A 26,590-nucleotide genomic window follows, 5' to 3' on the forward strand; every position below is an offset into this window, starting at 1 on the left:
AAATCTATTTGACATCCCGATCTATCTCCATCAATTTCTTAATATATGTGCAAGTATAATGTGAAAGATAAAAGTTCTTGAACATTGTACTCACTCATGAAGAAATGGCCTCGCTACTGTTTCTCCAAACGTGTGGGCTTTATAAAAAAGAGTGTAGAGGAAAGGTAATAAAGTGTAACGAATATTCAAATAGTGCCTTGATGAATTAACCAAAAGAGAATTTTGTCCAAAAAATGCTGGATCTTGATGCTATGGGATAAAAAGAGAAACTGAAATAAGAAAGCTAAAATATGAATAAAAATTAATTTAGAAGTATTCAATCTATTCTAGAAAAGAAAATTGTATACATTTCAGCTTGTTCATAAAAAGATAAAATTACTCTTATTTCATCATCAAAGTATGTGAACATTTCTAGCTTTTATTTGGATAATTTTTAATTCAACTTAATTTTAAAGTAGATTTTTTCATTTAAATACACAGAAAAAAGACAAAAATACATTTTAAGAAGGAATTTTTTCCACTGACATTATTTGTGGTAGATTGATTTATTGGATCACCTTTTCATGCTTTGTTGTATCCACACGTTTGCTATGTACCATTGTAGACCATCCCATTAAAGGTGGAGTACACCCTTCCCCACTGCTTGGCTTCATTCTCAGCTATGTGACATACTCTGGCCCATGTGACACATTCAAGTGAGGGTTTAAAATGTACTTCCCTGAGGACTTGCTGCCTTGAGCTTGACCATCACCTTCGAATACTAAGTCTAGGTAGTCTGATGTCCCAGGGATTCAAGAAACTGAGCTACCTGGCAATTTGCAAATTTGCAACTTGGAGGGGAGCCTCTCCGCAGAGCGTAAGCTAGGTCAGCTGATGCTCAGCCAAGGTACAATGATGTGATCAAACCTGCTTATATCTCCTGCTTTATGGGTAACAGAGTTAACTAAGGTTACCAGCTATTGCCTCCCTGGATTTGGCATCATGTTTCTTACCCTGAAACCATATTTTCCTTTGGCTGCTCCCAGCTAATCAATTAGAATGATGAGAATACTATCCAGGCCCATTTTTGGGAGATACATGATTCTTCTAATGCTCAACTCTCCCTTGAGGATGTGACATGGGACTGACTGAAACACTTTTAAATTAGGAACCCTACAACCCAACATGATTCTCCCTATCAAACCCCCTATTTTGGCTTCATCTCACCAGGTTCAGATCTAATTGTGATATGAAGGCTCTCTCCACTTTCCCCTGCTCCCTTCCTTTTATCCTACACTAATATTTCACCAATAAATCTCTATGGTGTCTAATTCTGCTGTGGCATCTGCTTTGTGGAGGGCCTAGAAAAACACAGTGTGTAATGTAATTCATATCAGGATCTCCCGTGAACACACATTTCTTAAAAGCACAATTTTGATAGGCTAGAAAGCTACTTCTCTCCAATGTGTACCTTTTACTTCTGTTCTATTATGCCTCCTTCCAGGTTAAATTCTGAATTGTTGTACACCTTCTCAAGCAGAATTAAGGCCCTATATGTAATCAGTGTGTGAACTGTAAATACGTTTTTAACCACTACACACTTAACTAACTCAGTGATTTACCCTAATTACCCGATTCCCTCTGAAAAATATGTCCATGGGAGCCCACAGCATGAAATCTCAGAATTGGTAGAATAGCTCAGTATGTCCTGTACTTATGCTCCCACCAGCTCAAGTACATGATTTTAAAAGCATTAATTTTATTTATCCCAATATGTCATTCCAGTTTTGTTTATTATAGAAAGACTCTGGACTCAAACTGCTTTGTAAGTGGCTTTAGTTTTTTGTGTGTTTCTTAAGTGAAACAAAAACAGGAAATCCTTAATAGTATACTAGAGGCCCGATGCAAGAAATTTATGCAAGAGTAGGCCTTCCTACCCCCAGCTGCCGGCACCGACTTCCCTTTGGCATCCGGGACCCAGGCTTCCCTTACCATCCTGGCTTCGTCCAGAAGGATGTCTGGTCTAATTAGCATATTATGCATTTATTACTATAGACTAGAGGCCCGGTGCATGAAAATTCATGCACTGGAGGGGGGGTCCCTCAGCCCAGTCCTCCCCCTCTCACAGTCTGGGAGCCCTCAGAGGCAGGAGGTGACCCAGATACCAGGGGAAGGTGACACCCCATCACACCTCTGCTGCTGCCACTGTTGGCAGCGCAAGCCTCGGGTGGCCCTGGACGGCTGGGCAGCTGCCATCCAAGACTTGCCTGTACCTCAAGCTGGCCCTGGACAGCTGGGGGGCTGAGGGGTCTGGGGGACTCTGGAAGCAGGCGCCCCAGCGGAGCTGAGGGGACTGGGTGCCACCATCTTGTGGCTGTGGGTGCTGCCATCTTTGAGGGTGGGGCAGTCAATTAGCATATTCCCTCTTTATTGGCTGTGGGTGCCACCATCTTTGAGGGTGGGACAGTCAATTAGCATATTCCCTCTTTATTGGCTGTGGGTGCTGCCATCTTTGTGATGGCACGAGGGTCAATTAGCATATTACATCTTTATTAGATGGGATTATACCTTTTATGAAAGAAAAATTACATGGAACTTGTTAGAATCCAAGAACCCAGACTGAAAAATCTTTGGCTTTAATTTAAACATTTGTGATTTAACACACTTATATATGCTTTAGGTTTAAATAGAATATTTATGTAGTGACTACATTATGTTTCATAATTTCCTTATTTGACCACTTTTATATAAAAATATTTATAGGCCTTGAGAAGAGCACTTCTAACTCTTGGTGATGAATTATGTTACAAGCTTTTCAACCATATTTCGTATAACTATAAATTTAAATACTTTGCTAACAATAGGATTATGTTTTATTTCAAAACAAGGAAAGCAAGAGGAATTTACCACATATCCATCAGCATTATGGTTTCTGGAAAATGGATAGAAGGCCCCAAGTTGCATCCATCTTCTACAGAGCTCTTCTGTGGTATCCACCACAAATCCACAGATATCTGCTCCAACCTAGACAACATATATATATATATTATTTGTCATGTAAAAATTCTCAAATATGCTCAGAATAACACACGTTTTACCTCAATGGATTAATTTGCATGACTTATAATCATGTTGTCCTACTGTCTTCATATATTCTCCTTTAACCAAGCGTCTGTATCTTGCATTTTTGCTATACACTTGCCTCTAATCATGTTATTCTTTTCCTTCATTGCATCTTATTACTTCTATTTTTAATTTAAATTTTATTTACTTCATTGTCTCTTTTTACATTCACTTTTAACATTTACTCCTGGTTAATATTTATTAATTAGTCACTAAAATAAATAACTAATCTCAAAATACATTCTACCATTTGTTATGTTTTCTTTTGAGCAAAACTTGCCATAGATGGGTCTTTTTTATTAAAATGTTCAGTTATCTTTGTATTTGGCTTGTTATTCTTTTTTTTTTTTTCCTCTAGAGACTTTGCTTTTATGACACTAACAATTTTTCTTACTTTTATTACCTATATCTTTCTTTAGGCTTATTCTGTTTTTATTCTTTCATTTTCTTAATTTATGCACTTCAGTCAATATTCAGCCTTTTCCAAAAATTTATCTTTATTGTTGAAAGTATTACAGATGCCCCCTTTTTTTTCCCATTGACCCCCTTCACCCCACACTCCCCCTCCCAGGCCTTCACCACACTATTGTCTGTGTCCATGGGCTATGCATATATGCATACAAGTTCCCTGGTTAATCTCTCCCCTACCACCTCTCATCCCAGCCTTCCCTCTACAATTCATCAGTCTGTTCCATGCTTCTATGTCTCTGGATCTATTTTGTTCATCAGTTTATTTCGTTCATTAGATTCCACATAAGAGTGAGATCATGTGATATTTATCTAATTGGCTTAGTTCGCTTAGCATAATACTCTCCAGGTCCTATCTCAAAGAGTAAGAGATTTTTCCTTTTTATAGTTGCATAGTATTTCATGGTGTAAATGTACCAAAGCTTTTTTATCCACTCATCTACTGATGGGCACTTGGGCTATATCCAGATCTTAGCTATTGTGAATTGTGCTGTTATGAACATAGGGGTGAGTATATTCTTTCTGATTGGTGTTTTTTATTTCTTAGGATATATTCCTAGAATTGGGATCACTGGGTAAAATGATAGTTCCATTTTTAGTTTTTTGAGGAAACTCCATAGTGTTTCCAAAGTGGATGCACCAGTCTGTGTCCCACCAGCAGTGTATTAGGGTTCGCTTTTCTCCATATCTTCACCAGCACTTGTCATTTGTTGATGTGTTTTTGATAGCCACTCTGACAGGTGTGAGATGATACCTCTTTGTTGTTTTGATTTGCATCTCTCAGATGATTAGTGACTTTGAGCATATTTTCATGTTTCTTGGACTTCTCTATGTCCACTTTGGAGAAGTATCTATTATTCAGCTTTTTTTGTTTGTTTGTTTTGAGTCTAAGCATTTAATACTGTATGTTTTTACTTTAAATGTCAACTTAGCTAACTTTCACTATTATGATATAACTACAATTATTAGCATTCACTTTTTGTGTTTCTCTCCATTTTTCTTCATTTTATTTTTGATTCATAAATAATTTGATGATGTGTTGTTTTAATTTCCAAAATCAAGATTCTGTGTGTGTTTGTGTTATTTTTTTAATTACTTGATAGGTTCTTTGTTTTTATTTTGTTCAGTGCATATAAAAGAAAAAGTAAATGAATCCTATAGTACCCTAATGTATTTTTGAATTTATTTTGTTGTGTAGTGGACCTCTTTAGTGTTTAAATGAACATTATATACTTTTTTGTTTAATATAAAGAGACTTAAAAAATGTCTTATGTTTAGAATTTCTTAGTATAAATTTTCTCTGCTTTAATTTTTTTTAAAAAAATCTGTCTTTATATTTTTTAAATAGAGAGAAAAGCTTTACTTTTTAACCTGAACTAACAATCAAGTATTTTAATATATTTAGCCTTCTGACACTTACTTTTATTTGGCTTTTTCTGTACTATCTTATCTGATGCTTTACACTTATTATATAAACTTTGATATGCTTTGTATTGATATTTGTTTCATGAATTTATGTTGATTTGATTTAATTTTGTTTATTCCATGTTCCTGAATGTTATAGACATTACCTATATCCCTATTTTTTTTATAAATTCCCTAAGACTAAAGGTTTAATTTTCTGTAACATACTTTTAGGCATTGTAGTGAAAATCATCAAGATAATAATATCACAAAATTAAGTGTAATTCACAGCTTTGATGAATAGCATTGAATGAAATGCTCACCAGCGGCATTCCAAACATTCCAAACTCCAGCATGCCGGCGATGGACCATTCCATTTGTTCCCACGAAGCGGTGTTGTCTCCTAACCAATGTGCAGCGTGGACTCCAGTTCCAGCAAAAGTTGACCGGGTCAGAATAAAGCTTCTCTTATTAGGAAAAACTTTTTGTACCGCTCTAAAAACAAAATCCAATTATTAAATAAGATTTTGCCCCAGCTGGTTCGGCTCAGTGGATAGAGAGTCGGCCTGAGGATTGGAGGGTCCCAGGTTCTGTTTCTGTCAGAGGCACATGCCCTGGGTTGCGGGCTCGATCCCCAGTAGGCCGTGTGGAGGAGGCAGCCAATCAATGGTTCTCTCTCACTATGACCGTTTCTATCTCTCTCCCTTCCTCTCTGAAATCGATAAAAATGTATTTTAAATACCTAAATAAATAAGATTTTAAATAGTAATACTGATATTTGAAATTCTGAAGTCCCAATTTCAAATGTATGTATTACATACAGTTCCTAGAGCTGCACCATAATATTTGCAACTATTTTATCAATGTTTATTCCAATTTTATATTTAGTTATCAATACTATTTAAATACACACTGATCAAATACAGACAAAAATATTCTAGAAATGATTCAGATTTTAATGACTTCCTTTACCAAATTAATTAAACATGTGCTTTTTTATCCATTCAACATTTGTTTTTGAAATATATGGTTTAAAATCATTGAAAATTTTTAATATAAAATGTATAAACCTGAACTTTAACTCAATACATATTTTTGTGTTACAATGATTTTAATTATATATTAATGTTTGCATTTTCAAATAACAGCAAACAATGTTGGGATAAAATGTACATATTTGAGAAGTATTTTATTTTGTTTGTTTCTAGAAGTTCACCATTCACAACTACTAGCATTATTCATCTTGCCCTAACTGGTTTGGCTCAGTGGATAGAGCGTTGGCCTGCAGACTGAAAGGTCCCAGGTTGATTCCGGTCAAGGCATGTACCTTGGTTGCAGGCACATCCCCAGTAGGAGGTATGAAAGAGGCAGCTGATCAATGTTTCTCTCTCATCAATGTTTCTAACTCTCTATCCCTCTCCCTTCCGCTCTGTGAAAAAATCAATAAAATATATTTTTAAAAAAAGAATTATTCATCTCATCTCTTTTGGTACCTGAGTATTAATGGCGACTTTTTATTTCCATAAATGGGAAATAATCAGGAAAAAATACAAAAGTTTAATTCAGTATATGAAATTATCCAAACTATCTTAGTAAAATTATACTAGAATTCTCAGGTGCTTTTTCTATATTATTACCTTTAAAATACTGAACTATAATGTTTTCTCTTTCTACAATTTACTCATTTATATAATGTAATATGTAATGTTTTACTGGGTTTAAAAAGTGAAGAAAAAAACACTGAGAAGACACCGTATAAAATTTTTCATGTCATGGTATGATTCAGGACCAAATAAACATGGGTCTGAATTAAAACTGAATTGTAGTGCCCTAACTGGTTTGGCTCAGTGGATAGAGCATCGGCCTGCGGACTCAAGGGTCCCAGGTTTGATTCCGGTCAAGGGCATGCACCTTGGTTGCGGGCACATCCCCAGTAGGGAATGTGCAGGAGGCAGCTGATCGATGTTTCTCTCTCATCGATATTTCTAACTCTCTATCCCTCTCCCTTCCTCTCTGTAAAAAAATCAATACAATATATTTAAAAAAAATAAAACTGAATTGTAGTTATTTAATTACATAAAAATTAAAAATTGCCCTGGCCTGTGTTTTCAGTGCTTAGAGTGTTGGCCCAGAGACCAAAGAGTAGTGGGTTTGACTCCTGGTCAAGGGCACATACCTACCTGGGCCGCAGGCTTGATACTCAGCCTCAGTCAGGGTGCCTGTGGGAGGCAACCAATTGATATTTCTCTTTCACATATGTGTTTTGGTATATGTGATTTGAGAGAGAGAGGAAGGGAGACGGATAGGGAGACAGAAACATCCATGAGAGAGAAATATCTATCAGCTGCCTCCTAGTCCACCCCTACTGGGAATTGAACCCACAACAAGGGCATGTGACCTGGCTGGGAATCGAAACAGTGACCTCTTGGTTCATACGTCAATGCTCAATGGAAAAAATATCCTCAGGTGAGGATTAAAAAAATTAAAACTTTGTTGAAACTAGGATCTAGTTTTTATAGGTCTTTATACAATTCTTGAAAAATAGTAGGCAATAAAGAGAAGATGCCCCTTTCTTTTGTTTTATATCATGTTATTTTTTATACAAAAATAACACACTATATTAGAAAATTGCTTTTTAGGAGATACTACATAGAAAATTACATTTTAATTGAAAACCCTGGTTTTGAAAAATAGTTAAGACTTATTCTAGAAGAGCCATCCTTCCAGGCCAATTGTGAAGTTTATGCTTAGAACACAATTATATTCATAGAAGCAAACTCAATCAAAATTTTGAAGGGTACTTTAAATCTATAATAAAAGAGAATCATAGTTAAATACATACACATTATTCTTGATAACTAAGTTCCAAATTCATGAATAATACTAAAAGAACTAAAGCTCTTAATATATTAATTTCTCTATCATGAAAATATTATTTTTCTTACATTTGTGCTATTTTCAAATTCCATTAGTAAATTATCAAATATATTCTAGACAATAAATAGGAAAGAAATTTCTGAATGAAACTGCACTCACCTCTCTGTAGCTATAGCCATGCTGTATCCATAGAGGCTGTGAACATCATACTGTTTTCCCCAGGTCTGCACAGCATCCATGCAAATTGTTTTGGAATACATGAGTTTGTCAAGAATATCTAAGAGAAAATATATAAGGAACATATCCTATAAATTCTTTGCTATTTTAAATTCTATAATAAGATATTTTTGCTATTTTAATCTTTATAATTCTTAAATGGTATGTAATGCCATATTCATTTAAAAAACAATAAAAATGAGAATTTAATTTCCAAATAGGTCTCCACATTCCACTCTTGTTGATAAAACATTAAATTTGCACTTTCACTAACATTCCTAACTACAATAGTAAATGAATTCAAGGGGAAAATAACCTTTAACATACATGTATAAAAATGTATACATTTAAATTGTATATCAAATATCTATAGATCCATTTGAAAGCTTTATAGTATAATCATTAACTTAAATATGATCTAATTCTATACATGTAGACTTGTCACACAATTACAAACCATTCAAATCTTTGTTGTTGTTTTTTTCATTGTACTTTCATTTGCTGGCATATATGATGTTGCAATAATTACTGTCATCTTTCTTCAGATGTGCTTGTAGCTATTTATTCCACTAAGAGCACATTTTTTTTTTCCTTTGGTTATTTATTTTACCCACATTAAATGAATAAAAAATATTTTTAGAATATGTGAGATGTAACTATTCTGATCAGGCACATTCTGATAACTGCACAGACTTATAGTAATGTGCTCATGAAAAAAAATCAGTCATTTCAATTATGATTTCAAACAAATTTTGTTTCTTTTCATTAATTACTTAATCACCAGCAAATAAAAATAAATCAACATGCTATATCAAATTTTTAAATCATTCTCCTTTGCTTAGGCATACATATTGTGGCCAAAAGTAAAACAAACAAAAATATTGATTTTGGGGTCTCAAAATTTTACCAAACTTTGCGATTTAGGAATATATATGCTAGAATTTACCAGTCGGCAGTTAATGCTGAGTAGATAACCAAATGAAATTTACCAGGAGTAAAAGGTGGATAATTCCATTTGTTGTCATTGCATCCTTTTGTTGAACCTTGAACAAAGCTGGAAACTTCATTCATGTCCTAAATGGATATAAATTGAAGAACAAAAGACTTGAAGTAATAATAAATCATATAAACCTAAGTTATTTGCATTTTTTTTATCTAAGGTACACATATTATTTTGCTTCCAAGCTAAAGACAAATTTGCTTATCTATAGTCACTACTTGATTCTTCCTTGGGTCTGAACAAGTCATTATACTGAGAAAAATAATATTATTTGTTTTTATGTGAATGTAGATAACAAATAGAAGAGATACCTTTGATTGAGGAATTGGATATGAGCAAAATGTAGTTCATTTATCTAGTGTTAATTTTACAGATAAAATATGAATTACAAGTATTAAGCAACTGCCTTTTCTAAATCATTGTATCACTCTTTTCACTGTGAGTCTATCATTGTACACATTTTTTAGCACATTTATTTATTCAACATAGCTTGTTCATTTCAGCTGGCATTTATCTAGTTTCTAGGATGTGCATTGCTAGCAACCAGGCAGGGCATGCTTTGTCTGGTCACAACTTCTATTCTCCCATGAGAGAATAAAAGTGAACAATGGCGAATAGCATTTTAGTATCCTAATAATCCCTGGAAGAGTGTCTGGGAACCCTGGGGCTAGGAGACCACATTATGAGAACAAGTAGCCTAAACATATCTTGGAGACAGAGTTGTGATGTATTGTGTTTACTGATTCTCTTGTCATGAAAACCTAGGCCCTAAACTTATCTTGCTACTTACTAGCGCTTTTGTTTTGTTTTGTTTTTTTTGTTTGTTTGTTTTTAACATAACCAGTTAAGTCTTTGGACTAAAAAAAATGAGAGAGCCCAGCCAGTTTGCGTAGTGGTTAGAGGGTTGGCCTGTGGATTGAAGGTCCCTGGTTGGATTCTAGGCTCAGTCCCCAGCCCTGGTCAGGCCACATATGGGAGGCAACCAATTGATGTGTCTCTCTCACATTGGTATCTCTGTCTCTGTCTCTCCCTCTCTCTTCCACTCCCTAAAAATCAATGAAACAATATTCTGGCGTGTGGATTAACAAAACAAACAAAAAAGATAAGAGATTTTAATCATACACCACACTACACATGCTCAAGAAATACAAGCCAGTCAGAGAGAGATAAATATCACATGATCTCACTCATTTGTGGAATATAATGAACAACATAAACTGACAAGTAAAAACAGATGCAGAGACAGAGAAGCATTGATCAGACCTTCAAATCTCAGGGAAGGTAGAGGAGGGTGTGGGTAAGGGGAAGAGATCAACCAAATGACTTCTATGCATGCATATAAGCATAACCAATGGACACAGACACCAAGGGGGTGAGGGCATGAGTGTGTGTGGGGAAATGGGGGGGTAAGGACACATATGTAATACCTTAATCAATAATAAATAAATAAATAATAATAAATAAATAAATAATAGAAATACATATTTCTTTTTCCTTCTTTGTTAATTGCATTGAAGTACTTCTATACAGGGTAAAGCAAAAGTAATCTTATAGTTGTGAGTATGCAAAACACAGAGTGTTTTCACATACTAGTATTCATTAGTTATTGCATTATTTTCCATATGAACAACTATAAATCTGTTTTTGCCCCACCTTGTACATATTTGAGCCTTATTCCCCATATCTCTTGTCTCTGCTCTTAAAAAGTCATCATGCTTAATCAAGTGTCTAATTAATTTTGTTTTCCTCAGATGTATGTTTGCTTTGTTACTCTTCCCTTCTTCCATCAGTATCATACCCACATGTAGTTAATGTGAAAAATTAAGAGTATTCAAAAGAATACATTTATGTGAATCAGATTTTAAAAAGTAAATGTTTCCTTTTTCCCCAAATAAGTTCTTAATCACAAAGAAGGAAACTTATGTAGTTATTCTAAAATACATATTGGAGTTATTTTATTAAATTACTTGAACTGTTATGTTAATTTTTTTCCATGACAATTTAGCTCACATAATTTTTCAAAGTGATTTCAATATTTAAACCTATAGTTTAAAAAATTAGCATGGTATCTAAATTATATATCTAGCAAATTAAAAAACTATTTTAAAATTTGACTTAAATTCAGTTAAATGACATTTATTTTTACTGTATAATTCATCCTATCAGGAAAATATAATGTGAAGAAAATTAAGAAATTAAAAACAACAACAACTTAATAGTAGTATTTGGCAATCATTCCAGTAAGAACTTCCCACTCTTTATACATAGTATAATTAACTCAGTGATATTAATGAGGTTTGGAATCATTCTCATTATTATGTTATGTTGTTATATTTTAAGCATTAGTCAAAATGCTTCTATGTTAGCATCAGAATGACTCTGCCTTTCTCAGATGCTCTTCCTCCTCCCATTCCCTGCCTCTTTGGAGTTGAATCAGGCATTTCAGCCTTGAATGGTTGCAGGAAATGGAGTATTCTCTCTTTCCACAGTGCAACCATCTTCTCTCTCCCTATTCTTAAAATGCCATTTATACTTCTAACTCCATTCTAATAAACTCAGATTGTTTCCTAAACAAGCGAGAAAAGGGAATGAAAAAACTTGCAATTTAAATTAAATAATACAATTGAAATTAGCGCTATAATTGAAAACAAAACTCAAGAGCAGAATGCATTTTTTTTTGTTATTTCTACCAGCAACTAGATATTATCATCATGATCTCACAGATTTTTTTGTCTAATAACTAAAACTTCTCCATCTCATCCTATTATTATCATTGAAATCCTGATGATTATGCTTAACCTATTACTCAATTTCATGTTGTCAGCGAAAAACATAATTTTCCTTTCTTTATATGACCCATAAAATACCTGATATATTGTTGGTGCAAGATAAAGACTTATTATCTAACAAATTATTTGAATTAATAAATAAATTATTAACTAAAATAATGACTGAATGAGTATTAAAGACTTCAAGGAAATAGGAATATTATGAACCTAAACAGCCAAAGAAAAGACAACTATCCCCAGAAATCTCATTATCTCTATTTCCAAAATTCTGGACTATTGCAATATCTCTAAACAAAATCCTTGATGTTTTTTCTGTGTTCAGATTTATTATACTTTTTTTCCTGAAATATAGATTTTTAGGCTCACCAAATAGTTTCACTCCCAAATGCAGCTATAATTTCCATAACCAAAAATACTAAATCATCTATTATCATACAGTATTATTCTATACAAAAAAACTAGCAGCATGCTATCAAAATTTACAGATAGAAAATATCATCCAAGGAAACTTTTAAAGATTAGTGTTTTAATGTAATAAATATATCAGTTATCTAGGATTTTGTTTGCTGTTGTTGTTTATGTTGAGGTAAAACACTTAACCTATAGCCAATTTTGACTTGTCTATTCTATAACTTAATGAAAAATGTTTTTAAAGGGTAAGGGCTTATTTAGGTTCACATTATTGCAATTGCTTGACTACTGTAGATTTAATACATTTTTTTGGAGTTGTACTAATATTGGATTATTCTCAAATCGTGTTAACTCTTTTTTCAAACAATAAGTTATTAGTCATAAAGATACAACACCTCAGTAATAGAAATGCAATGTATTCTATAAAGTGTATTACTAAAGATTAACAAAATCTCTACTTTCAGCTTTTAGTTTTTATTCTTGTCTAACTCATGAGCATAACAAGTACAATATTTATACATTCTAAAAAATATTATAAGACCTTTTAATTTTAAGTTCATACAATATAAAATATGTCTTATCAACTTAATAATTATATAATAGAAGAATAATTATATTTTTTGTCCAAAATCACTGGCTTAAAATAGCTACTTACAATCCAAAGTCCATCATATTTCACTTCTTGATGGAAAATGCTACATTCATTTGCCCACCACTCTATGCACCTTGGATTAGTGAAATCAGGGTATACTGATAATCCGGGCCACACCTAGAAGAATAGACCATTTACATATATACATACATTTTTAATATAAATAAATGAGAATTCAAACTAACAGGGTACAAGAATTATTAGTCATAATGTTGTAACCCTTGCCCAATATATATTTACAATAATCTCAGACCTACTCTAAAATGCATTTAACAGAAAGTAAATTAAAAAAAAAAAGAAAGAGTAAGGACATGAAGCATTTATGAAAGGAAAAATAGAAGAAAATGGGATGGATGAGGTTGTTATTTTGACCGCAGCTTAATTTAATTCTTAGCATCTTCATAGGTTATGTTAAAAAATAAAAATCATATAATATACTCAATGACTGATAAAAGGAAGTATATTATTAAGTCCAAAAGCAACTGCCTCCAAAAAAATTCAAGGGAAAAACTCCTTGTATATATATATTTTTTCAATTTAACAAATGCATGTATGACACTTATGTGCTGGGCAATGGTTTAAGCATTTTTGTTATATTAACTCATTTATTCTTCACTAGAACTTTAGGGGACAGGTACTATTTTTATCATCATTTTATAGTTGAAGTGGGTACTATAATTAAACCCATTTTATAGACAAGAGAAGTGATGAGCAGATGAGTTAAATAAGTTGTTCATGGTCATACCACTAATAAGTGACAGAGAACTTTAAACCCAGGCATTCTCATGTCAAAGTCCATGGTATTAAACTCTACACCTACTATATTGCTTTTTTTTTTTGAAGAGTCACTACTTAATAGCCTTTATTTAATTTATTTTTTATTGTTTAAAGTATTACAAATAGTAGTACATATGTCTCCTTTTTTTTCCAATTGACCTTCCAGAACAGAGAACCCAGAAATCGACTCAAGCCATTATGCTCAATTAATATTTGACAAAGGAGGCAAGACCATACAATGGAGTCAAGACTATATTGCTTTTTATGATTGATGTTTCTTTGAATTATTTCACTTATTACCTAAAATAATGAAGTTGGGCTAGATGAATTCAATTTCAAGTAAATTGGGATAGATAATATTGTTTTATATGTAAATTGTGCATATGGGTTATGTGATCCCTGCATATCCAACAGAGCAGGTCTTAACAAAATGTATTATGTGACTTATTAATAGGCTTCATAAGTAGGAAATTCACCTCACTCAAATTCATTTTTTCACCTATAAATTAAGAAGTTTAATCATGTCTACCTCATTATATTATTGTGAAGATTAAATGTAAACCATAAAACTTAGTACACAACATATAAGTACTCAACTTATATATGCATTCTTCTATAGGGAGAAAATTCAGTTTTGTTTTCTGGTGAGGTGCATAATTAATTAAAGAAGACTTGGAACAGAAATTTTAACTTTGATAAGTGAGATAAAAAGTGATGGTTAAGATATTCTTCAGTATTTTAAATAATGCATTAATAAACATTTTTAATATAATTTCACAATTTATCCTGTTTTATTCTTTTGGCTAAATTACGGAAGTGGAATTACCAAGTCAATATACCTAGATATTATGGCTTTTTATATGTCTTATGAAGTTGTCTCCAAAAGAATATTTATCCTTGTTAAAATTTTGCACTTTGGAGCTAGGCAGTATCCTGACTCTGCTCTTATTTGCTCTGTGATATTAGAAAAGTTACTTCACTTCTCTCAAATTCTCGCTTTCACCTATAAATTAAGAATTCTTATCATAACCATCTCATTTAATTATGAGGGTTAAATATAAACTATAAAACTTAATACACAGCCTGTAAGTACTTAATTTATATATGTATTTTACATAAAGTTATCAGAATTTTGTAATATAAATTATTTGTCATATTTTTATCTTTAGTTTTAATTGTGTATAAGCACTAAAAATTATCTGTCTTATAGTCATCTCATTAGTTTTAGAGATGATTGGAATATTTACTCTGTTTAAAATATCTCTACACAATTAAAATATCAACCAAAGGACTTGTATGCATGCATATGAACCTAACCAATGGACACAGACAACAGGGGAGTGAGGGCATGAGTGGGGGGGGTTGGGAGGCAATGGGGAGATTAGGACACATATGTAATATCTTAATCAATAAAAAATAAATTAATTAAAAATATATCAAATTTAGACTTGAAAGTGAATACACACATATGTGTACACACATAAAACCTTTGTCACTGCACAAGAGAAAATCTGACCAACACAACTTTAATGATTATTATAATTTACCTCTCCGATAATAGTTGTAGTCCCATCTGAGTCATTTACCCAAACTTTTTGTTCATTTCCCCTGTCATAGGTTTCATAGTTTGCTCCATTGGCACGCTTACTTATGGCGATTCCAGGGTCCTAATAATAGAAGAATTAGCAAAGATCACCAAGGGCAAAATATGTCTTTGGACACTAAGGCTAAAATCATCTAATTTTCCTAATTACTATGCACAGTGAAAAAGAAGAATAGGAAAAGAAGAATTCATTTGAAACATGGCATTGGGAGAGAGCTCTATGGATAGTTTGGATCACCAGAAATACAAACTAATGGGCCCTGGAGCAAATTAAGCCTGAAATGTCACTGATGGCAAACATGACAAAACTGAAGCTGTCCACCCGCCAGGACATCATGAGAAGGCAGGGTTCTTCTGGAAAGACAGTAATGCTGGGGAAAATAGGAGGCTGCAAGAAAAGAGGAAGAGCAATTACGCTATAGATTGACTCCATAAAAGAAGCCGGGGGCTTGCACTAGGCTTGCGCTACAGGAGCTGAAAAGGGCTGTTGAGGAAAGGACTGTGTGGACATCACTCATTCCTAAGGTTGTCAGAAGTCAGAGCTGATTCAGTGGCACATAACAGACACAATAATAGAAAAAAAGAAATGATAGAAAATCTATTAACTGATGAAAGTGTAAATAGTAAAATTGTGTTAATAAATACTCAGTCATTACCAAGATGATGACATATTTCTGTCCATGATCATGCAAATCTTGAACAAATTCAGGGAGCCCATTGTAGGCAACTTTATCATAAGTAAAGTCTTTCTTGTCTTCCATATAGTCAATATCAGTGACCTGTGTATCCTAAAGATGAGCAGAGTGTGAGTCAATAAATAATCCTGAAATAACTGTACAATACTTCAACTTCTAAGTCCAAAAAACTTGTATTATAAATATAAAATTTTTAAAAAGTAAATGAACTTAGATCCCTTTTATTTCACTAAAGAGGTAATGATATTTATTTATAAGTATTTCTTTTTTTAAAAAATATATTTTATTGATTTTTTACAGAGAAGAAGAGAGAGGGATAGAGAGTTAGAAACATCGATGAGAGAGAAACATCGATCAGCTGCCTCCTGCACACCCCCTACCAGGGATGTGCCTGCAACCAAGGTACATGCCCTTGACTGGAATCGAACCTGGGACCCTTGAGTCTGCAGGCCGACACTCTATCCACTGAGCCAAACCAGTTTCGGCTATTTATAAGTATTTCTAATCCTAGGCTATGAAAGCATTATTATTCACATTTGTTTCAGTGATAACTAAATATGCATTATTATATAATATGATTATATAATATGATTAATTGTATAAAATCCCTACATATTACATAAACTATTATATGAAAAACTATATAAGCTTTAAGAAATAAAGTCTACTAAAAATTAAGTATGATTTTGTCCACAGTAAAACATGTATTTTGTTATAGTATTATTTATTACCACATCCCAAAATTTCACATAGGTCTGGGCATTATGTATGGTAATAAAATGTACTTTATCATTAAAAGGCAATTTAATAATCCATATGCATCTATATAATTATCCTGACAATTTTCTACATTTATGATGATGTGACAATATTCAATGTGGTATACATTCCCCAAACACTTTATGCCACTTACAAATGGTATGCCAGCTTCCCGATTTCTTTTTACCACTTCTTTCACTACATCAAGTGATTTATAATTCCATTTACTCAGCTGGAATCCAAGGCTCCAATACGCTGGCATTGCCGGTCGTCCAATGAGCTTAAAGTAAAAAGACATTTAGTTAGTTCCAATAAAGAGTATTAGAAACTAATATTAATATGCTTCTTATTCTATTATATCTCTAGCATTCATTTAAATTTAATTACATATTTCAAAAAATATTTAGATTTTCAAATGTGTGTTAGATATTCTATTACAATTCTATTCAAGTCTATAAACACTTAAAAACAACTTTGCAACTTTTTTGTTTATTTTGTGTTGGAAGATTAGAAAGTTAGTACTTAAAATAGCATTTGCAAAGGTATATTTTGCACAGCATGTAAAATAAAAGAGGAGAATACATTAATAGCATCAAAGAGATATGAGCAAAAATAAACTGTCCAACCACACTCTCACTTCCTTTAGCAACAAAATGACTGAATGATTGAATAAATGAAGTCATCATGGTAGAAAAAAAGATGATTAAAAGTACATAATTTCTATTTCCTTACATTTTGGCACTTATGTCTCTCCTAGTTTTCAAATATATTAATAAAATATATGTTCTACAAGGCTCCACTCAGTTATCTTTTAAGGTGTTTATCTCATTCACATGTAGGCCTTGGCTTCTCTTCCCAAGAGGCCAAATGGAGACCCTTCTTCCACTGCCTCGGTGGCCCAAGCAGGTTCATTGCATGCCCACAACACACTATCAGTGTCTTAATCACAATAACAGAGAACATGATTTTGCATGTGAGAATATGGGTGTAACTCATATTATTTCTTTTTCACTAAAACTATTAGGTTATATTAAGACAAATAATCTTATTTGAAATGATGAATATTCTTTGGTTTTAGTGTGTGTGTGTGTATATACATATATACATATATACATATATACATATATACATATATACATATATACATATATACATATATACATACACATATATTCCATGATTTAACCTTCATACATGTCTAAATACTACTATGTAAAATTTTTAAATACTAAAATTGGGATATTGAATTCAATCAAGAATTACATTTATTATTATAATAATCTATAATAATAAAATAATAATATGCTAAAAGACCAGATAGCCGAACAACCTTCTGGACATCCTTCCAGATGAAGCTGCGGTGGCAGGGGCCGAGGCAGAGGCAGTTAGGGGCAATCAGGCAGGCAGGCTAGCAGTTAGGGGTGATCAGGCAGTCAGGTGTGTGGTTAGAGGCAATGAAGCAGGCAGGCAGATGAGCAGTTAGGGGCAATCAGGTAGGCAGGTGAGCAGTTAGGAGCCATCGGTCCCGGATTGTGAGAGGATGCAAGCTGGGCTGAGGGACCGCCCCCTCACCCCCCGCATGCAGGAATTTTGTGCACCAGGCCTCTAATCTGTATATGTATAAAAGCCTAAGCGACTGAACGACCAGTTGCTATGACACACCCTGACCACCATGGGGCAGTCACTCAATGCAGGAGCTTTCCCCGGTGATCAGTGTGCTCCCATAGTGGGAGCGCCGCTCAGCTGACCAAGGGGTGCCAGACACCGGGCTTCATGGCCGTCATGCGCAGCTGTGGTGGCATGAGCCTTTCCTTCCTCTGCAGCAGCACTACTGAGCCACGGCAGTGGCAGGTGCTGCGGGGCTGGGATGAGTGGGAGCAGTGTGGGACCCGGCCTGGGCTCAACTCCTCCCTGGCCTCCTGTTGCTTCGCATACTACTACATCCCTCGGGGGATGTCGGACTGCCAGTTTCACACTGATCCCTGCAGGCCAGCCGACATCCCCTGAGGGGTCCCCGATTGTGGGAGGGTGCAGGCCAGACTGAGGGACCCCGAATCCATGCACTGGGCCTGTAGTTAATCAAATAAAACTCAGAAACTCAGTATTTTAAACTGAGTTGTATAACCTATATACACGAATCCATGCACTGGGCCTGTAGTTAATCAAATAAAACTCAGAAACTCAGTATTTTAAACTGAGTTGTATAACCTATATACTCATTGCCTATTCATCTTAATGTTCCACAAAATTTCTTTAAATATTTGGACATGTGATTGAAAAGTCTTTGTGTGTGTATGTGTGGGTTACAAATATGGCATAATTTATATTTAATAAAAGTATATAAAGTATTTATTATATATTACATTAGTTAGATATTATTCATTTCATATGTACACATTTTCTTTAAAACATAAAACTGTCTGGATAGTCAAGTAAATTATGTTTTAAATTTTAACACATTGAGACAACTAATTGGTCAGCTTGTACAAAGAGAACAGTTAGTTTTCCTTCAAACAAGAAACAAAATTTATTTTGTCTACTCTGCACATAATTTGAGCCTCATTTAAAGCAGCTGTGATTCGTAGTGCTGTATTTTATACCAGTATTTTATGGTAGTGCTTACATTCAAGCCTTTGCAACTCGACCCATAAAAATGATGTAAGCAAGTGCACTGTTATATGTACACTGCATTCACATGTCAAGCATGACTCAGTCTCAACTACTGCTTTACTCAACACGTAACAACTATCCCAATCAATATTTCAAAAGCAAAATGTCAAATTCCTTTAACAAATGTGCTGTCCCTTGTTTTGATGGTGTGCTAAAGTCTGTACACAGGCCAGCCTAGCACTGTAATTATGATTTCATATAATAGAGACTGTAACTTTGTGTTCTTTTCTGAAATTCACTCTTATAAACAGCTATTTGGGAATTGTTGGACATTTTAATTACTCAATTATGTATAATACTAGCTACTCTCATTTTAAGGCTTTGGATACTAATTAAAGACAGGTGTTTTTTTTTATAGCAATAATTTATTCTTTGAGATTATCTTAGGAAAGGAGAATTGTATGTCAAAATATAATTAATAAGTCAAGATTTTATTTTATTTTATTGATTGATTTTAGATAGAGATTGGATGGGAGGAAAGGGGAAAGAGAGAGAGAGAGAGAGAGAGAGAGAGAGAGAGAGAGAGAGAGAGAGAGAGATTTGTTGTTTTATTAGTTGATACATTCATTGGTTGATTCTTGTATGTGCCTGACCAGAAATCAAACTCACAATCTTGGTGTATCAGGACAACATTCTAACCAACTGATCTACTTGGCCAGGGCTCAATATAACAAGACTTTAAAAATAAGCATGTTCCATACATCTGATACCAATAAAAATGATTTATTTTTCTGTGATAACACCAGAAAGTATATATGCCACAGGAGAACAATTATAAGGAAGAAACTCAAAATCAGGCTCAAGTAATGCCCTGATTTCTCACCTCCCCAAGGCCCATTTTGGACTCAGTTACAACAGGATATTATTTAATAGGTAAGTGAGAGTTGCTTAGGCGGTAACCTTAAAACATAAGACTTCAGAGTGTGTTTCAAAATCTGCCCTTTTAAATAAACCTGAGTGTCATAGTCAATTTTCCGAGAGTTTACCTACTAGCCTTCCTCATAATTCAGTTGCCTCTAGAATTTTTATCATAGAGTTGTATAACCTATATATTCATTGCCTATTGTGAGGCTTGAAGATACTTCCTCATAACGAAATTCAATTCCTGAACTCAAATGCCTATAAGTAATACACAGTTATATATCAGATAGATAGACATTTAAATATACACGGGTTTCACAGTACAGAAAACAAAACCAGAAATAAAAACCACCTACTCATAACTGAGAAATGGTAAGATTTAAACATATAGTTAGCTATCAGTCTCCAGATATCTTAAATAAAGTCATTTAAATATCTAAGCAAGTTAGATGAAAATATATATATATTTAAAAATATTTTACAATATAAATATGAAACATACCTCTTGATACTGTTGAACTACTTGTTCTGGTGTATCACCTAGAAAGATGTAAAAGTCCAGAATGCCACCAATAATTCTGTAAGTTATGATAGGAGTAGGCTGGATGAAAATCTCTACAACATAAAATTTGAGAAAGCATATGTAAATAATAAAAAGGTTACAGTGATAAAATAATTATAGTATCTACTTAAAGTGTTTTCTATTAACCACATAATTTAAGCTGTTTTTAAGTAATTAGGAGGAAATAAGATATTGAAGATAGGAAAAATACATAGAAAAAGTAACATGCTGCCATGTATGAGGTTTATGTTAGGATATCCCAGATGTTTCCTTGTAAAGATACTGGCAAAAGCTCGCATAGAAATTTCATAGCAAGGAATAGAAAACCAGTCCTTTTACAAAAAAAAAAGATTTCTTTCTTAAATTGCATTTCAAATAGTTATTTCTAAGAAAAACATGAAAATTTGATGGTTCTATATGTAAAAACAATAATTGCCTGGATAATCATCTACTATTACTGTCTTGCTGAATTATTAGTTTTGTGGCTTTTTTATTATCATCAGTTTACTTGTTAAATATAGGTATTGCACTCATAACATTAAATAACAAAAGATTTTACATTACTTGAATTATGATAAAATAATAAAATACTAGTTCTTCTTTCTCTGCCCATATCGACCTTTCTCTTTTTTATTTGTATTAGTATGCTAACTTATCTGAACAAATGAGGCTATGGAAATGGGAACATTCATTTCAATGGGTGTGTTTCAATGTTATTCTGAAGGGAAAGAAAAAATCCTGAATATCACAATGTAACATATTTGTTTCCAAATAGAGTACTGGCATGCAAAAATTCAATGTCTCATTAACTGCAAAACCTACTTATAATTTTACATACGACATCACCAACAATAGCGTTTACTCTTATATAATATCTATTACTGGAATAAGGAGAGTAGTTAAAATATTTCAAGTTAAATCTCATTTAAATATATCATCATATAAATTACTCTTACCCATTGCATTGCTGTTCATTAAGAAAACACCAAATGACTTTCCAGAAGTATCTTCAATGCACATGAAGAATGTTTGATGGCCATATAAATTATTATTATTCTATAAGACAAAATGTTGAAAATTAAATTTTAAGTCCATTTAACACAAAAAGTTTATTTTGTTTCTGTTATTTATCCCTCTTAGCTCTATGCTAATTTTTCCTACTACACTGTATGTGCCATGTGAAACTCTGCAGCACAAAAACATCAAAATGATTTTAATTATTAACCTATTAAGATAAAATATATAATATAATATATACATTGTACTAGTAAGAAATTATTTAACTTTCCTTTATGTTTTATTATGATTAAATGTGTTTTAATAAGCTACTCATGATAGGGTATTGACATGTCTAACCATTATGTTCATGTATAAACCCAAGGCAATGCAGAGAATTGCCAAATTATGTCCACGCTCATGGAACATTGGCAGTACATTTATTGAGAGCTGATGAGTAGATGAAATGGAGGAAGCAAATCAGAAATACACTTATGAGGTGAAAGAAATAAGAGTTCTTGACTGATTGGATATGGAGGTTCAAAGAAAAGAATGCATTTAAAATAGCTATGAGGTTGTCACTCTGGTGTTTATTACAGATATGATACTGTAAACAAGGATTGGTAGAATTTGTTAGTCATCCTGTCCCCAGTGAGGTATTTTTTAAAACAAATTTACTTATTCATTTTTTAGGAATAAAATAGTTAACATTGGCATTTAAAAAGCTGCTAAAATTTGCCTGGCCAGTGTGGCCAAGGGTTTGAGCATAGATCTATGAACCAGGAGGTCACAGTTCGATTTCTGGCTGAAGCACATCTTTAGGTTGTGGGCTCGATCCCCTGTGGGGGGCGTGCAGGAGACAGTCAATCAATAATTTTTCTCTCATTATTGAATTGATGTTACTATCTCCCCCTCCCCCTTCTTCTCTCTTTAAAAAATGAATAAAAACATTTTTTAACGTTGCTATAATTTGACTCAAAACAATCATGAATTAGTAAAAAAAAAAATTAAATGATGTGGTTTTTGTTCTGAAGAATCTCATAGTCTGCAAGTATAGACACATACTAGTATTTGCATAAATAATACACTGTGATGATTGGTATACTAAAATATGAATAAAGTGTTAGAAAGTAAATATTAATTCTGCATAAAAGAGTTTGGGAGAAATTGCTATGAGGTGAAACTTTAAATGAGCCCTCAATGACATTGAATACATGATAAAGAACTTCAGGTTTCAGTATTTACAGAGAGAACCAACTCCTTGTGCAAATATGTGAACTTATAGGAGGTTATAATATGTTATGGAAGAGAAAGAAGTAGGCATTATGCCCAATATGACCTCTAATAGATAGGCAGACATTATATCACACAAAACCATGTATAACATGCTAAGAGTTTAGAATTATTTTAATACAATGATAGGTTTAAGTACAAGAGTGACCGAAAAGGAAATGATAAAATATGAAAATGAAAAGAAAACATTCATAAACCAGAAATTCCTATTTAAACATACATAAAATATGTTAGTCACTTATTGATATAATTTAGGACTTAGTTACCAGTTCTTGCCCTTACAATAAATAAACTTCTGGATTATGTAACACTGGAGTTTTTCAAAGAGGCGTCAAGTACTATCTGCTTCAATATAGTGATTTTATTTGTAATAAGAAAGATAGTTCCTTACATCACCAGGAAGTTGATCCCGGGTAAAAATTGGCCATGTTTTCCAATTCAAATCATGACGAAATCTCTTATGAATATGTTCCCCAAAACCATAAAAATATTCACTGGGAAGCCTGGTTGAGATCTGTAGATACTGGTCAGAATATACCAAGGGACCAATGCTGGTGTCAAACCTGTACCATGAAAGAAGGAAATAAATGATCTAGAAATATAAAAAAATACTCTACTAGATACAGGTCTATGTTATTTTCCAGAACGTTTCATTTTAAATATGTCACTTGTTAACCTTGGTCACTTCTTAAGAACACATGAGTTCTACCATAAGCAGAACTTGTGAATTCCATCAACACAATTTGATTGATTATCACCAATATATTCCTTCACATGCATTCTCTCCTTTAATCACAATCCTAAATCACAAGTACCTTTCTCAATCCCATTTCACAAATGACAGAATTAGGAAAATGAATTCATGTTTTCTAAGGTGACAACCTCGTAGGCAGCAGAGCCAGATTTCAAATCCAGATCTGCCTGGTTCCAGAGGCAGGCTTCCCTCCTCTAACATATACGCTAAAATTGAGTTCAAAATCATTTTTTGAAAAAGAAAATGTTATATATTTTATGCATATCAAATATATACTGTGAGATGTAAAATAACATTTAACATTTTTGTGATTTAACATAAAGGTAATTGCAAATTATAAAAATAATAGAGGCCTGGTGCATGAATTTTCCCTCAGCCTGGCCTGCCCCCTCTCACAGTCTGGGAGCCCTCAGGGGCGGGAGGTTGACCCAGCGATCAGGGGAAGGCAATGCCCCCATCACACCTCTGCTGCTGCCACTGTCAGCAGCACAAGCCTCAGCTGGCCCTGATTACCTGAGCCTTGGGCAGCCCTGGGCTGCTGGGCAGCTGCGATCCAAGGCTTGCCTGTGCCTTGGGCAGGCCCTGGGTGGCCGGGGGGCTAAGGGGACTGGGGGACTCCGGAGATAGGCATCCTGATGGGGCTGAGGGGACTGGGCGCCGCCATCTTGTGGCAGTGGGCAATGCCATCTTTGAGGGCGTGACAGTCAATTAGCATATTCCCTCCTTATTGGCTGTGGGTGCTGCCATCATTGTGAGGGCATGATGGTCAATTAACATATCCCCTCTTTATTAGACAGGATATTTAAGAGAGGCAATTGTGGAGACTTGATCCTGACTGCTTAACTAACATTTCTTGGAGATGCAAAAGAATTTATCTGAAAAATTACTAAATTCTTTCTCAAATGTTCCTCACACTACATTCATAATGAAGGCATTCAATGCTATATTAAATTTAATATCGATACATAAGAAAAGACCTTTAATATTACTATAAAAATTAGCCTCTCTCTGAATAGTAGCTAGTTGATCCTATAAATTGACAACAGACTTAAGATAAATGATAGGGAAAGGACACGATAGGGGTTCTACGTATGTGAAAATATAGGCAAGGCTAACACGTATCATTGATGCTGTCCACCTTCAACTTTGGTTGGCCTGTCCTTGTAATTTTCATCAGCAGAAAATAAAATCTCTGTATAAATATGTCTTTACAAAGATGTACACCACCCTCTTTTGGAAGGAAAGTTATTCTTTCTGAAAATGATTTAAAATTAAGATTTTCCTATTTCTAAAATAGGATAAAATTAAGTAGTTATGTAACCATGTATAAAAGTAAAATAAGATAATTCCAATTACTTACAAAATTTTATTGTTGCTTTTCCTAATAACTTTGATGCTGAATGGATTTTCTGTAACTCTCACATCATACAATGGATCAGAAGCTGCAGTTCCAGTAAATTCTTTTACAAACTGATGAGGAACTTCGTATCTTCTATTATTTGGATCAGTGATCTACAAAGATTTAAACAAGTTAGCATTATTTTATTCAAAACTGTTATTTAATTTTCCAGTTCTGAATTAAATATTAAATTCAAATTCCAAATAGAAATTAATACATTTAATAATTTTAAAAATGAGTTATTAATCTAGCCATAAAATTAATTTTAACATTGTTGAATAGCTGTGCACAAAATAAATTGCATAAGTTGTTAAGAAATAAACAGAATTAGTTGGTTATAAAAGTACTGTGTATAAAATAAAGATTTTTATTGACTGATATAAAAATTAATAATAGTATTACAAAATATTGATTTTTGAATACTAGGTTTTGTGAATTTAATTTTCCTTATTTCTTTTCATTATTTACTCCTTAGAAATCCCATAATGATTTTAAATTTTGTTTAAAAAATGCCTTAATTCCTGTGAAAATTTTGCTAAACAGGTAATATACACAGGATATGATATTTTCACTTTCAAATACAAAAGACCATACTAGTAAACTACTGCCAAAAAATACACACAAAAGCTAGTTTATTTAAAATCACAAATATAAGTGATACCAATAAAAAGAACTAGGGAGTGTAAGTCACATTTATATAGCACAATTAACCCCTTTCTCAAATGAAAATTTAAACTAATTCTTAGTAACAGTCTGTAGTTGTAATAAAAAAATACTACAGTTTATTGAGTTTTCTTCTTAAGATACTGTATTTTATAATGACTACATTATTAAAGTCTCCAAAAATGCTGCCTGAGGAACTATTTATGTTACATTTGAGTACACCAGCTCAAGGAAGTCTAGTAACTAGTCCAATTAGTCCTTTGCTATGGAGTAAATATTCCTTGAGAGAGCAAATGTCTTGGTAGAATGAATGGTATGCTCATAACACGCTTTTTATTATTAACTTTTTTAAAAGAAATCTCAAAAACCAAACCTTGAACCGGAAACGATTGGGTGTCTGATTTTGAGTTGTGAGGACAAGAGGGTTAATGTCATTTCCAAATACTGTGGGTGAAGAAATCCTGTTTAATTGTGCTTCAAGACCTTAAAGAAAAAAATAGTGATATGAGTCATGCCTTTATTTACAAAGATTAATAATTATTAAATGTTTTTCTTATATTTGCAATGTTATTGATTTTATCACAAATATTGATCTCTTTTTCAATATAGAAGATACTATTATAAAAAATAAATTCTTAA

General features: G+C 33.2%; 1 protein-coding gene across 2 annotated transcripts in view; it reads right to left on the reverse strand.

The window, feature by feature from the left end:
- The window catches only part of SI (sucrase-isomaltase), an 89,334-nt gene that overhangs the window by 56,161 nt on the left and 6,583 nt on the right, over positions 1 to 26,590 (reverse strand). For both annotated transcript variants that reach the window (XM_054711078.1, XM_054711085.1), the window contains 14 exons: positions 26,325 to 26,434; positions 25,250 to 25,401; positions 23,527 to 23,698; positions 21,803 to 21,902; positions 20,787 to 20,899; positions 16,908 to 17,033; positions 15,956 to 16,087; positions 15,244 to 15,363; positions 12,923 to 13,036; positions 9,057 to 9,141; positions 8,011 to 8,128; positions 5,298 to 5,469; positions 2,887 to 3,003; positions 95 to 249 (listed from right to left, as the gene is read on the reverse strand). In XM_054711078.1, coding sequence (XP_054567053.1) covers positions 95 to 249; positions 2,887 to 3,003; positions 5,298 to 5,469; positions 8,011 to 8,128; positions 9,057 to 9,141; positions 12,923 to 13,036; positions 15,244 to 15,363; positions 15,956 to 16,087; positions 16,908 to 17,033; positions 20,787 to 20,899; positions 21,803 to 21,902; positions 23,527 to 23,698; positions 25,250 to 25,401; positions 26,325 to 26,434 — 1,786 coding nt within the window. The remainder of the gene's footprint in view (positions 1 to 94; positions 250 to 2,886; positions 3,004 to 5,297; positions 5,470 to 8,010; positions 8,129 to 9,056; positions 9,142 to 12,922; positions 13,037 to 15,243; positions 15,364 to 15,955; positions 16,088 to 16,907; positions 17,034 to 20,786; positions 20,900 to 21,802; positions 21,903 to 23,526; positions 23,699 to 25,249; positions 25,402 to 26,324; positions 26,435 to 26,590) is intronic.

Source organism: Eptesicus fuscus, chromosome 3, assembly GCF_027574615.1.
Source record: "Eptesicus fuscus isolate TK198812 chromosome 3, DD_ASM_mEF_20220401, whole genome shotgun sequence".
Classification (NCBI taxonomy): Eukaryota; Metazoa; Chordata; class Mammalia; order Chiroptera; family Vespertilionidae; genus Eptesicus; species Eptesicus fuscus.